Source organism: Sebastes umbrosus, chromosome 17 (genome assembly GCF_015220745.1).
Source record: "Sebastes umbrosus isolate fSebUmb1 chromosome 17, fSebUmb1.pri, whole genome shotgun sequence".
NCBI lineage: Eukaryota > Metazoa > Chordata > Actinopteri > Perciformes > Sebastidae > Sebastes > Sebastes umbrosus.
The window spans coordinates 16,739,644-16,754,703 of NC_051285.1; the positions used below are offsets into that span (position 1 = coordinate 16,739,644).

At 38.8% G+C, this 15,060-nt stretch overlaps 1 protein-coding gene across 4 annotated transcripts; it reads left to right on the forward strand.

The window, feature by feature from the left end:
- The first annotated feature begins 4,761 nt into the window (after positions 1-4,761).
- LOC119476355 (palmitoyltransferase ZDHHC23-A-like) lies at positions 4,762-14,751 on the forward strand. 4 transcript variants are annotated; one of them, XM_037749792.1, is made up of 5 exons: positions 4,762-5,398; positions 6,137-6,290; positions 8,260-8,874; positions 9,799-9,879; positions 13,579-14,751. In XM_037749792.1, exons 2-5 carry the CDS (start codon positions 6,172-6,174, stop codon positions 13,850-13,852), a joined length of 1,089 nt encoding a protein of 362 aa, XP_037605720.1. In that variant the 5' UTR covers positions 4,762-5,398; positions 6,137-6,171; the 3' UTR covers positions 13,853-14,751. The 4 variants fall into 4 exon arrangements, with proteins under 4 accessions (XP_037605720.1, XP_037605718.1, XP_037605717.1 ...); XM_037749789.1 differs by having other exon boundaries at positions 4,765-5,398; positions 9,712-9,879; XM_037749790.1 differs by lacking the exon at positions 6,137-6,290 and having other exon boundaries at positions 9,712-9,879.
- Positions 14,752-15,060: the final 309 nt, after the last annotated feature.

A 15,060-nucleotide genomic window follows, 5' to 3' on the forward strand; every position in this document is an offset into this window, starting at 1 on the left:
GGGCCCCCAATCAGGTGCTTTACTTGCACTCAACCAATAGCTGCAACAGAGCGTGGAAAGGGATGTTTCTTTTCCCCCAGATGTGACAGTGTTCAATACAGATTATTAATCAAATGGGAACATGCACAAAGGTAAAGGGACAGATGCACTGCGTTACTGTATATCAGGGGGTTAAAGGCATTCTTCCTCCTCTTACCTCTTACGTGTGACAGTGATGTGGTGGACAATATACTTGATATTATGTGCAAAAAATGTGAATGAATGAGTCTATTAGAGTTGTGTTGTAACAGATGTCTCATTATTATATTCGTGGTACGTTGCTGTCTCCTGAAATAAATGTAAAGAAATGATTAAAGGTCATTGTGTCAGTAAGATTTTGTTTATCATGTTCATGGGGAGTTTGCTGAATTAGTGTTCGTCACTGCTTAATATATATAGCAAACTTTCATTTACAAAGCAAACTTCACTTCACTGAAAGCCCACTCTATAAAGGAGAGGATAGATACATTTGATTATAAATAGTAGCAATCTTAAAACAACTTCCTGTTCGCAACTGATGGGAACAGGAAAGCGATATAAAGTCTACTTTTACTACTTTATTACTTTTGCTGCAACTCATGAACACACAGATGTTCAGTGAATGACTCTCACCTCTAGGTGGCACCCACAAGTTGTTTAAATGCTGCAGGGTGACTGTTAGGAAAAGGATCTTTTCAATTGACTAACCTCTTGAAACCTAATTTTCCCCATAAATGTATTTTTAGTAGCTTTGAAGAAGTGAGGAAGAGGAAAAACATTTACACAGTAGACCAAACACTGTTTGACACTACTTGTTTCAACTCTTGCTTGAAGCTACAGTACAGTATGATTAGGGTGACCATATTTTCAAACCCCCAAAACCGGGACCCGTAAGTGTACCACACGTTCATGCACATGCACATGTTTGCGCTTATGCACTCACCATAGACGTACTATTGTATATTGTGGTGAAAACCGGGACAATTTGTTAGTGAATGTTGAAAATCGGGACATTACAGTGTTTTATAGATATTTGTCGGGACTCGGGACACCCATCTCAAAACTGGGACGATCCCGGACAAACCGGGATATCTGGTCACCTTAAGTATAATGCCTTAGACTGAGTGAAATATTTGAGTCCAACACAACCAACTTTTCTTACGCCTGCACGGTCACATCAAATATGATATTCTAAACATAATTTTGTACTATTTCCCTAAAATTCAGCCTGACATATTTGATATTTTTTAAAATCCTTACCAGCCCAAGAGACAATGTTGTAAGGCGCCCCACGTGTTTAGAATTTATTGGTAAATCGGGCCAACAAATTATAATTTTTTTAAGTAATGATTAGATTTTCTAGCAAAGCTGCAAAATCTGAGCATTAGAAATGGCTTTTTTTTTTACATTTAACAAGCTGTGCCCTGTGAAAACATTGTTTCAAATCTTGAAAACATTTAATATTCTAAACTAAATGTGCAACAATCAAAGTAAAAATTTGGAAAATAACATTTTATATTATGAGTTAAAAACAAAAACTCAGATAATATGCTTCATCAGGACTGTGTGGATGTGGTGTGGTCAGATTTGATTGACACAAGCAAACAACTCCTCAAATGTCGTCATATTTTGATAAGTGTTTCTAAATTTTGATTTGTGCACATTAGTATCTGACATCACCTTTCTCCAACAAGTCCCACCCACTTCAAATTAGAGCTGCAACGATTAATCGATTAGCTGTCAACTATTAAATTAATCAGCAACTATTTTGATAATCGATTAATCGGTGTGAGTCATTTTTAAAGAAAAATAAGTCTAAATTCTCTGATTCCAGCTTCTTAAATGTGAATATTTTCTAGTTTCTTTACTTTCTCTATGACAGTAAACTGAATATCTTTGAGTTGTGGACAAAACAAGACATTAGAGGGCGTCATCTTGGGTTTTGGGAAACCCTGATCAACATTTTTCACCATTTTCTGACATTTTATAGACCAAACAACTAATAAAAAATAATCAACAGATTAATCAACAATGAAAATAATCGTTGCAGCCCTACTTGAAATCATTGAGAAGCACACAGACAAAACATTGTTTTTTTTTTTTTTTAAATCTATCATGAAATAACTCAAACTGTTTGAACTTTGGCAGAAAGTTGGGTGCTCATATAAGACCCAATTACTCATAGTAAGAAGCTAATTGAGAAAAAGATGTTCAGGGCCTTTGAACTAGGACTCAAGCAATGTCAATCTACTAAAACATGTGGAGGATGACGCGCATAGGGCAGAGCAGAGGGAAAGGCCAGAACTATATACCCCCTTCTCTACATTCACTCGTCATGCTTTGTTCATTGCGAGTACAGCATCTGTTGTAGTTTGCTTTGTAATCTTCAGCATGTACTCTTGGTTCAGCCTGACTCCCAGCATTAATTCCTCCAAAATAGATTAGAGCCGGTATCTCTGGTTCTGGGCTCCATCAAGACTAATGGAAGCATAACCCGCAGGAGCAAGAGCAGCATCTTTTCTCTGCATTGATTCAGTCCATCCAGACTCACACTGGTGCGGACACATTAAGAGCTTTCAGTTTGTCTCAGGATATACCGGCCTATAGCTTACAATGCACCTGCCTCTCTGTCTCTCATTGTTCGGTTTGTGATGACTGACCGACGGGCAGCATGTGTGTGTAAGAAACACATTAACGGAACTGAAAGTGAAATAGAATAATATATTTTGTATGTAATTATTGAAGTCTCTAATATCCGCCAACAGTCGATTCTTGAAATTGCTGCATGTCTCCGACCACTTCATGAACTTCAGCGTATTTAGCTGTTGGTAGGTAGCAGTCACTTCTGATGGATCAGTTTTTAAAAGCTGTATTTTACCACTGCTTTTTTTCCATTTAGCCTCCATATTTCTTTGATATTCCCTATGCTGCAACCTGATATCAAGCCAAAGCGTGTAATAGACCCGCCTGTCCACCAGAGGATAGCGTGTCAGTGTCACCTTTTGCCTCGCCGAGGTGTGAAAATTACACACGTGCAGGGAATGAAATTAACACCTGCCACCTGCCAAATACAGGGTAAATGTTGGCCGTGGCAGGTAAAAAATTCAGGTCATCTGCCACCATGGCAGCCAGGTTTTCCTTATATTAAGAAATATTATTTTTAAAAAGCAATTCTAAAGCCTAAATTAAATATAGTTATGGATTAAGGTTACATGATATATTCCAAATTTCTACGGTCTGGTACCACTGACTCAGTGTTTACAATTTTAAAGCGTTCTACCTAGATTTAAAAAAAAAAAAATGTAGTGGCCGGTAGAAATGTTCAGTGACCTGTCACAGTGGCAGGTGAGGAAAAAGGTTAATTTCAGACCCTGCACACGTGTATTAAGGTGCAGTACCAGCAAGGGACAACAAAACCACTCACTTAGGTTTAGGCAACAAAACCACTTAGTTAGGTTTAGGAAAAACCTCATGGTTGGCCTTAAAATAAGTAAATAAACTAAGTAAAATACATACAGAAACAATGTAACATAAGTACGGCAAACACGTCACAAACGTAACTTACAAAACAAAACATCGGTCTCAAACCACTTAGTTAGGTTTAGGAATAACGTCACGGTTGGCCTTAAAATAAGTACGTAAACTAAGTACAATACGTAACAACATAACATCAGTACGAAAAACAAGTCACAAACGTCACTAACGTAACTTACAAAACAAAACACCGGTCTCATAGTTGAAAGTCCTGTGTTTGTTGGACCCATCTACCTCCCCTCCCACCCACCACTTTTTATTCACTAGCTCTGAGCCTAGCATATTTACGCGGATGCATTTACATTGCAGTCAGTACAGACTACATACGTACAAATGACACGGCAAAAGCAAGAACAGCGTTCTTATTGCACTTATTTGCCTTGCACATTATCGTGTCATTCTTACACCTTTTCGTGCGACCGAGCTGCAACAGCTAACTGTTGAAACCAATAGGGGTGAGAAAAAAAAATGTATTCCCCTATGTATCCCGATTTTTTTTTACGATTTTAAAATCGTTTTTTTTAATGCCAGAATCGATATAATTGCTTAATTTAAGTCTATGCGGAGGTACAAGGAAGTTGGCACTTTTATAGTAGCTAAAGCGAGACTTAGCGAGAAAGCAGAAAAAGATGGAGGGTCCGTGGGGATACAACCGGCACCCTCACATTTTAAATCCAAAGTGGTAAACACTACACATACAGTAAAGTATTGAAACACTTTGGGTTTCACACATTGCCAGAAATAACAGATCTAAACATCATGGCAGCAGGGTAAAGAGTGGATTCAAGCTCAAGTGTTGGCAAACAAGCTCCCTGCTAAAGTGTTCATGAGCAAGAATCTGAATCTAAATCCCAAACACGTGCACAGGAGCTGATTTGTATCTGACCCTCTGCAGCTGATCAAGTTATGACATTGTCACTGTTAGTATCCACTGTCACAAATGTGACACAAAGAGTGTAATAATGTACAGAAACACAGGAGTCCCCTGGTTTTCCCTCTGATCACTCACACACACATGCACACACACACACACACACACACACACACACACACACACACACACACACACACACACACACACACACACACGCACACAAACACATACAAGCACCCAGAAAAGAGCAGCAAGGTCAGATTGCTTGTGGGAGGAAATGTGATGCCAGAGGGTGGGGCTGCCCTCTGGATCATCGCTCAGTCTCTCATCTATGAGTGCCTGTCATGTTTCTCATACAAGCCGTCGTCCAGCTCACGGTGGATTGTCAGAGCTTTTGAACACCTCAACATAGCCTGTCAGCTGTGGAGAGAGAATGAAAGACTGCTGGCTCTCTGCCTTCCTCAACTAGTTGAGGTAGCACCTATATTTACCAAGCGTGCCAAACTTCAAATGGTAACTGATAGAAGCTGTAAAGAAGTAGGCTATGCAAGAAAACGTCTTGTGAACTACTTCATGACATGCGAGGAAGATAGTCTTGGGGAAAAGTGAGCCGGCAGATGCAACAAAATATCAAACCAGTTGTCAGGAGGAGTCCAAGTTGCCTTCTGTTGGGACACTTCCACCGGAGGAATCCAAGAAATGAAAACCATCCCACTGCACTGATTCGGTGTCGCCGCTGCATCGCCAGAGCAGAAACATGCCAATTTCCTTTTTTCAAAACAAATGACTGATGAGAAAGTAGGCTGCTGTTTTTCACTTACAGAAGGAGCTTGGTGACAAGGGGTCATCTTCTTAATCATTTTCCTCTTCATCGCTTGCTGAAGATCGCATTACTTTTACCTGGAGAGAGTAAATGTGACATTTCAGCCCACACGTGTTGATGGTTTTGTATTTTGGTTGCAGAGACAAAAGGTAAGTTAAGAGGGAAAAGATTTTATCTTGGGTTTGTGAAGGTGGATTTTCTTAGTTACACAACTAGAACATTTGGATAAAGAGTTAAATAAGTCATCATTATTATTGTCTGATATAAAGTAATACATACACTGTGATAAGACAATCAAAAGTTGACTGAAATATAATATAATATAATATTTATTCTGTTAATTCCTGTATAGCTCTGGATCATGCTCTGTATGACAAGATAAAGTAATGACTCACACTGACAATAACTCAAGTACATCTCTGAGTGTTGAGGTCTTGGGTTTGCTGGCCCAGATAGTTTGTCCCTGTGGACACAGTGGCCTTGTTTCAACAAATTACATTAGAAGCTCTTGGGGACTGAGAATCCTCTGATTTGGGAAATTATTAATTTTTCATAACAAACAGAAAATCGTGTAGTAAGTCACGGTAGTTAAGGTACAAGTTGAGTCCAGTATAATTTGCAGTAACCTGGATAATACTGTATTGTGAGTTAGGGTGAGATCTTTATGTGTGTGTGCGTGTGTGTGTGTGTGGGCTGCATACAGTGACTCCAATACTAACTGCAGAAATCTTTTTGTTCTGAGTATTGTTATTAGTTGTGGTAGGTAATACCTTTTCAAATGCAGAAGCAAGTTACATATTTTTAACATTTCCCCTGTGTGCTGTAACTGTGTAGTTCTTTGCTCATTGAGTTTTAAAGTGACGGTCTTTTTGTGTTTGAAATGACAGCTTGTGAACTTCAGATTCATCTTTAGCAAGCCATTATGAAATGGGAGAAGTTAAAGCCTCCAGAGCCAGATGATCCTATGTGTTGCTGTGAGTGTGATGTCGACCAGTACGGATGTTGCTGTGACTGTGAAGATCTGGATGAAGCTTTTACCAGGTATGAAGGGTTTAAGGAAAAGGGTTAGTAGTACTGAGCAGAATATACTGTATTGGAAAGTAAAAGAAGCTAGAAGACTTAACTGTTATTCACATGTTTAAAAAACGTTTAGTGTCTCTTTCAAAGGCTGCTCTAAGTAACAATCTTTTTGTTGTGTATGACCAAGAAAGATTGATACCACTCTCATATCTGTCAGTGAAATATGAAGCTACAACCAGCAGCTGGTTAGCTAGCTTAGCATAATGACTGGTGACAGGGGGAAACAGCTAGCCTGGCTTCTTGAGCTGATCGATATCGTCAAAACGATATAAAAATGAAGGTATGTTGTATATATTTTTCTATATGGTTTCTATCGGGATATAGGCTAGGCCAATATATTTTTTTCTCTCTATAATTTCACTTGAAACTGTAATGTTCATTTTGCACTTAAGTTCTTAATAAAATGAGAAAACTTCATTTGTACTTTTCAACTATTTAATTCACACAGGAGTATACATAAATAGGCTTTACCATGTGGTTATTTCATAAAGACTATTTATTTATTGAAATACCAGAAGACATGCTTTATCATGATATTTACCGTTATCGAGGTATGAAGTGAGCTATATCGGGATAGAAGATTTTGGCCATATCGCCCAGCCCAACTGGCTTCTTGAGGTCGTGTCTAGATGGTTATCCTAAATTTGCAAAAACGTGCAAAAACTCTTGCAAGATTCGCTGCCCGACCACTGTATCCTAACCTTAACCATTCAAGGTCAATGCCTAACCTCAACCATCTCGCGAGAGTTTTTCAAATTGAGGATTACCAACTAGACATGACCGCTTCTTAGCTGGGAGCAACAAAATCCTGGGATCGCAGGTTGCCTTGCAACATCTCCCAGCCAAGAAATAGTCTGTCACATAACCCCCTGTAAAACAGCAAATTGTAGTTTTTACCATTCATTTTTTTACACTAGATTAAACACATGAGGGTTCAGACAGAGCCAGGCTAGCTGTTTCCCCCTGTTTCCAGTCTTTGTGCTAAGCTAAGCTAACCATCTCCCGGCTGTAGGTTCGTATTAAACTGGCAGACATCAGAGTGGTATCAATCTTCACATTTAACTTTAGTAAAGAAAGCGAAAGTCAGACAGTGTCAAACTATTCTTTTAATGTGACACCAATTCTGAGGCCCTGTCTTGTATTGCAGTGTTTCCAAAACTTTTTTCTGTGGACACACTTTTTTAAAAATGACAAACCTTCGCGACCCAATTCACAATAGGCCTCATCTATAAATCATGAGAAGAGTGAATTTCTACATAACGTAACGTAACGTTCCTGACTATTTTTACTGACATTTCCACATCACCCTATCTTATCTTGAATAGGTAAACCAGCCATTTCGAAGATAAAAACATTTGATAAATCACAACTTTGTTTTATGCATGTGTTATTGAAACATATAAAAATGTTAAATACTTAATAAATGAGACAAATTAGGCAATTAGGCGGAGTTAACAGGCTCTCTTTTTTTACCTCTCATCAGTAAAACAAACAGGATGAACGCTAGCCTTTCATATTAGATTCAATGCTATAAGAATTATCAGAACGATACGAACATTTAGACTCTCATGTGGCTTAAAGATATACTGCAAATGTTAAAAAAAAAGTCTATGGAAGAAATTCTGCAAATTTATTTGGCGACCCTAATAAAATCTCCTGCGACCCCCCAGTGGGTCCCGACCCATTCTTCGGGAATGACTGTTGTAGAGGGGCCCCAAATTAAAATCTAGATTTCAAGCCCTTATTATTTCAGGGTTTGTTGTGCTTACATGTTGCATATTTCTTAATAAATGCTTTATCAAGTTACTACAAACAAATTAGGCCTACTTTTAACTAAGTAATGCATATGTAACACACAGACATACTGTATAGCCATATTCATAATTACATTTGTTTGTAATTATGACTCTATGATCCCTGTTCTCTGTAGGTGGCTGAAAGACAGACCCCCTAAAGGTGGATGTCAGTCTCCTGTACTCGGGGCCATGATTGACAAACTGGAGATCTCAATGATCCCGGCCCTGGTGCTGCTACCTCTCCTGCTAAGGGTTGCAGCGCTACACTACCTGCTGGGTATCATCATCCTGACAGCTCTACCCGGCCTGGTGCTGTGGTACTACTATGCCACGCACAGAAAGAAGAGACGCACCCTCTTCTTCCTCACCCTGGCGCTCTTCTCTCTATTCTACTTGTATTACCTCTTCATCACAGAGATTTTACCTCGTGAAGACGTCAGCCAGCTGCAGGTGTGTACTGTGACCACTGGGGTGATTCTCACTCTTGTCTCTCTTATTCACACCAAGAGAGGCCCAGGATTGGTGAACGCTTCCCTACATGAGACACGCAGCCACAGTCAGGACGCCAACAAAGACTCCACACACCTTAATGGATCTATCCAATCAGCAGCCTCCTCAGGGACAACAAAAGAGGCCCTGACCGCAAAATGGAACAGCTGTCCTGTGTGCAAAATAACACGACCTCCACGGGCCGGACACTGCCGAACCTGTGGATCATGTGTCCAACGTCTGGACCACCACTGTGTCTGGTGGGTTGGATATAACATATGCATCTATGTTTGCTGTGTAGCCTGTGAATCACATCTAAGTCAGTTATACTTCTCTGCATTGTGAATTCACAACAGATCATGAAAATGAATATGGAAGATGGATTAGATAATGGCTCTGTAATTACACACCAACGATCAAATTTAGCAAAAACTCAGCATAAAACACTATGCCATTAGATTACACAATCATCAGCAAATTTTTTTGCACTTTGTAAGGGGCACACTTTGATTAAACCTGTTGATGTCCCTTGACAAACTGAATTTGTCTGGGCGTGACCTCTACGATTAGACACATTCCTACTGGTCAACAACATGTCAATTAAATGGACATGAATCAGCTATTAAAAGTAATTTCAATGGATTATAAAAACACATTTTGTGGTGCCCAAAAGCATTGAAAACTGACATTTCAAAAACAGTGTGTATTTCCAGAAACAATGTCCCGGTTATTCAGGATAATCCTCAGACCTTACTGTGAACGGTTGGGAACTAATATCTTCCAAAGGTGAAAAAAGGTGAAAACAGTTCTCAGCTAAACTATCTTGAAATATAAACTTAAACAAAACCTTAAAGCAGGTTCACCGAGGTCCAAGCACCCAAAGACGCACCGTTTCGGGGCAACCAGGAGGACGAGGCCATCACTGAATGAGACTTTAACAGCTGCTTTAATATGACTAGGAATTATACAAAAGTCATTCAAATGTAACCTTTAAAATCTTGCTATTTCATCATTTTAGTGTGTTGTTGCTTTAATCTCTAAACTGGTACGCTGTGCTGTGTGTCTGTGTTATGTCTATATGTGTTGAGGTGTTGTAGGATAAACAGCTGTGTCGGACAGGCAAACCATCGCAGTTTCTTGCTGACCCTCTCTGTGTTCGTGTTGACCTCTCTGTATGGGATCAGTTTGGTGCTTTGCAGCCTCTGTCCTCGACAGTACCTGATGACGGCTCTCCTCTACTGCCCCGGTGTCTACAGTCAGTCCAGGTACGGCAGCACTCTTTTATGATCTGTCTCCATCACGAATGCAAGTGACTGCAAGCACAGACTGAGAATGCATAATCCCCTGGGCACAACATCTTCAGTAACATTACTTTTATTACTAACTGTTTGAAACACCTGTACCTTATTAGGGCTGGCCAATATATCAATATTATATCGATATTGTGATATGAGACTAAATATAGTCTTAGATTTTGGATATTGTGATATCGTAATATGGCATAAGCATTAATTTTCCTGGTTTTAAAGGCTGCATTAGAGTATGGTAATGTAATTTTCTGAATTTACCAGACTGTTCTAGCTGTTCTATTATTTGCCTTTACCCACTTAGTCATTATATCCACATTACTGATGATTATTTATCAAAAAGCTCATTGTAAATATTTTGTGAAAGCACGAATTGTCACCACTACAATATCGCCAAAGTATTGACATCGAAGTATTTGGTCAAAAATATTGTGATATTTGATTTTCTTCGTATCGCCCAGCCCTATAGCTTATACAGGATTGACACTGACAAGCTATACAGCTATAATCACAACCTTGAGGACAACATCAAGACCTGTAGATATCTTCTATTATACAGGATTTACACCACATGATCGCAACAATACTTTCCTGGACCGGCTGCAACAATATCATTAGCCTACAGTGTGGAGCTCAATGGCATATGCAAGCACATACTGCTCACATACTGCCCAACCAGGATTACAACTAAACAAAGCTTTGAGCTTCATTCATAATGTTGACATTCAAAATATTATTAATAATAATAACTTACAGAAACATTGCATGCAATAATCCACCTTACACCTTTTCTTCCCCTCTCTCTGTCTCTCTCTCAAACACACACACACACACACACACACACAGCAAGAAACGCAACGCTCAGTCCTCCTTTCTGTAATTATCTCAGTCCAAAAGTCAAAACTGATTGAAAAAAGATAGTTGTTTTATGGAACGAAATATTCTGCTTCAATCCATATTTGGGGGGGTTAGCCTTTCAAAAACAATTTTTCCACTGCAGCAATGTCAAAGATTTGAATGTAAAAAAAAAAAAAGATAACATTTGATACAGCCCTGCTCAGAGCCTTATATTAGAGATGAACCTCTATCTGAGTGGTGTTTAAAATATGAACACATGGCTTTCCATTTTTAAATTAACAACTAGTATTCTTCTTCTATTCTTCTATGGATTTACTCAGCTTTTAAGGCTTAAACAGGATATAAACATAAAGTATGAATAAACAGTTGAAATCGTTGTTAAACGTACTGTAGTGGTTACATGGTTGAAATAGTTAGCTAAAGGTAGGGTTGAGGCCCTTTTCATTTTGAAATAGAATTGCAGGTGTAATTGATCAAATTAATTATGGTCCCTTTCTATTTAGTGTGTCACAGTCATACCAGTGAGACAACATGCACAATACCAGGACCCTGGCCCATCTAAAGAAAACAGGGCCATCATTAATGTTATTAATTACACCTGTGTTTACCCTGCCATGACATGTGTCAAAATAGCTGCTGTGAAAAGGGCCTTGGTAATAGTGATGGGTTGGTCCCGAACGAGCTGGCTCAAAGAGCCGGCTCTTTTAAGTTTTTTTTTTTTTTTGTTTTTTTTTAATTCAAGGCAGAATGATAGGACTATCTTCTCCACGCCACGGGCACTCCATGCACTGACTGTGACTGAATGTTGTGTTAATGACGTCCATGCAACCAATCAGGTGATGACAGACAAGGATCATACCATCAAGCAGGGAGGGGCGGGGGTGCGCAGCAGGCTGACGGTCTACAGGTACAGAGCACGAAGAAGCGGAAGAGACAAAGAGAGAGAGGAGTGTGGTGCGCAAATAGCAGACAAGATGAGTGACAGTCAGAAACGAAGCAGCATGTAAAATTATGGTATTCAGGAAATTATAGGGTTTAGTATAATTACATTGAATAATTTAAGTGATATAATGCGCAAACATACTAATCAAAAGTCAAAACAGCGCTAAATTTAGCTGAATTATAAAAAGCAGAAGTGGTAAAACGAAGAACCGTTTGGGAGCCGAAAGAGCCGGCTCTTCTTAGTGAGCTGAGCCAAATGACCTGGCTCACTAAAAAGAGGCGGAATTCCCATCACTACTTGGTAACTTACCAGGTAGCCGCCACATGGTCTCGCCATCAGCTTCGATGGTGGCTGTCATCCTGATGCTCAGGTCCTCTTGGATGCTGGTATGGTTCAAGTCGAGGTGGACCAGCTGAACTAGCTAGTAGTGGCTGCTGGGTTGTCCTCCTCATAGCTATCGATGCTATTATTAGCACCGTTCTCCTCAGGCTCTTTGCTAGCAAGCCAACTTTTAAAAATAAGTCGAAATAGTTGCTATGTTTTCCTGAAGCATATGTCTTCTTTATCTTTATAATTTTTTAGGCTTTCGCTTTGCTGTCCAACCGTTTATTATCCATGTTTAGTTAGCAACTAGCTAGCTAGCATAACTTCTATAATATTGTAAAACAACCGTTTAAACCCTTGCTGCTAAATAAATTCTCAAGGTCACCTGACGCATCGTCATCACCATCACACAGCCAGCTAACCAATCAGAAGATTTGTCTTATTTGCAATTAAAGTAACTCTGCATTCTTTGGTTCTTATTTCAACACACACAGAAGTAAACACTGTAAAAGTTCTTGAAAGTAATATTAAAACAAAAACCCTAATCTTTCCTTGTCGATATTAAATAAGTATGATCAATAGATATTTTCTAATAAATATTAGCGAATACATCAATAGCATTAGCAAGGACATGAATTATGCAAAAATATCTCTTTTTACTAATCATGTCTTTTTTTCAGTGCTTGAGTGAAACTATTTAAAGATTATTTTATTTATAAATTATAGACTGACAACTGTTTATAGCAATATTTGACAAGAAAACACACATTTTCTGCTTGTGTCATAGTTAAATTGCAGTAATAATTTAATTTATATATTTATTCTTGTTCATTTTGTCTTAAGAAACTCGCATGAACAGAAGAAACACTTTTGGCAAGGTGTGCATGTGTATATATACATTTTAAGCATTGAAATCCCCTCTTTTTGCCTTGGATTGTGTCGTATTTACTATAAATGAAGATTGGTGACACTGATTATCGGATCAACAATTAAAACATGTTCACAAAAATTAAACAACAGGGTTATAATTACATGGCAGATATATTACAAACACTCACAAGATTAATGATTTTACAAACAGTAAGGCAAAATCATTACAATAACAAAGTTATCATCCTCAAAACTGAGCAGATATCACAACAGACAGAAAAACATTTACACAGACAATAAAATAAATAAATAAATAAAAGCATGACATGAATAAAACAATGTAAAAAAAAAAAAGGGATTAAGCGATAGTTATAGGGTCAGATAATAAAGTAATATTAAGAGATCTTTGGCATATATTGATTTAATTAATTTCAGGGACTTAATATAGAGTTGTGTTTCATTATAATAGCACATGAAGATGGGTGGGGTCTTTAAGAATTTTGCCTTGTGAATAAAGAATTTGGCTAAAATTAGTAAAACAAACGCTCAGATAAAGTGATCAGCTGAACCAGTTTAAAAAACAGTTCAAAATGCTGTACTTTTAAATACATTTCAAACATTATATTTCTGTTATGTCACATTCACTTTCTTTATCTTCACAGCATGGCACTGTGCTTCACCTGTGCTTGGTACAGCAGCATTGTCACAAGTGGACTGCTTTACCTGCTGGTGGTACAAGTTCTGAACATCAGCTTCAATGTGACAGAGCGAGAGGCTCAGCTGGCTCTGAGGAACAAAACGGGCCAGAGGCGCCTGTGGGGACTCGTCGTCGACACAGGAGAGTATTCACGTGGCTTCTGTCAGAACTGGGTTGAGTTCCTCACCATGGCAGATGCTTCGGTTTCTCCTCGCTCCAGCCTCACCGACTTGGTCTAGTTTCACTTTGTACTCTATAGTAACACCATGATAACAGACAGCATGTGTGAAGAATTACATCTCATGTAGCCATTTTCTTAGGAAATATCAGCTGATGTCTTCCATTGCATTCAAGCCTCTTCATACAATACATTAAAAACTACTATAAAACTAAACTACACATGATAATTGTTTTGGGGTTGGAAGTTGGAAATAACATACAGGGATAAGACTGCAGGCTCTGCCATGCTACTGTACATATTTTCTCTACCTGCAGAATATGAACATCATTTATGCTGCTGACTGAATTCAAAATATTGTTGACCGTATGTCAATTGAAAAATGAAATAAAAATCTTGTAATAAATGAGAGACTGTGGGGTTTAAGTAAAAGAACGGCCACACTTTCAGCTCTATATCTGAGGTATCTGCATTTGGATGCCTCCCTGTGGAGATCTTCTGAGTCAAACTGGGAGAAATCCCATATAATACCCCCATCGCTTTAATAAAACCTTGTTCTAGTCTGTTTATTCAGCGTTTGATATGACAAAACAGGCATGAAGAGCTGGCACAGACATATAGAGCCCTGCATCTGACCCCTGTGAATCAGTGGTGGGTGTGCAGTCATAACTTCCTGGAGCAGCTTCAGTCATCTTTACTGTTGTGACTGATGCAATCTGTATTCATCTGCAGTGCTCTCATTGATTTTTTAATGCAATAGTCTTTGTCCATTGTTGTCTGATAGTGCCAGCGGTGCTCCTTTTACACTGTCCAGACCTACACATTTTAAGACATGCAGGGATTGTTTCTGTAAATACTGAATTACAAGTATTATTTATTTATATTAAGCTGAAGGCCACAGTCTGTATAACTAAATCTATTCACTCTTATATAGCATAATAAACAGCAAAGTGAAAAGTCTATGTGTACTCTCCTGTAGTGTCTAGACTCTGGTGTTTTACTCCATACACTTCCCATTATTTCCCATTACCAATTCTCATAATGCACTTCTTGGTTGGAGCAATCAATCAAGCTGTTCAAATCAATACATCTCCTCCATTTAAATCAGTCTATCGGCACTATCAACCCCTTACTTCCATAGCAGTGTCTCTGCAGTCTGGTCTTTTCCTCTGGCGCCACCCTCAGGCCAGTCTGTGCAATTTTCCCACCCAGTAAGCTGACTCTCCACCTCCCTCTACCACTGTGGATTTCAGGCGTGTACTAAGCATT

Excerpts from the sequence above, each read along its gene's own strand:
- LOC119476355 (XM_037749789.1), top strand. The coding sequence starts at position 6,172 with ATGAAATGGGAGAAGTTAAAGCCTCCAGAGCCAGATGATCCTATGTGT. Across the intron at positions 6,291-8,259 it reads CTGGATGAAGCTTTTACCAG|GTGGCTGAAAGACAGACCCC; the intron begins GTATGAAGGGTT and ends TGTTCTCTGTAG. Across the intron at positions 9,880-13,578 it reads GGTGTCTACAGTCAGTCCAG|CATGGCACTGTGCTTCACCT; the intron begins GTACGGCAGCAC and ends TTATCTTCACAG.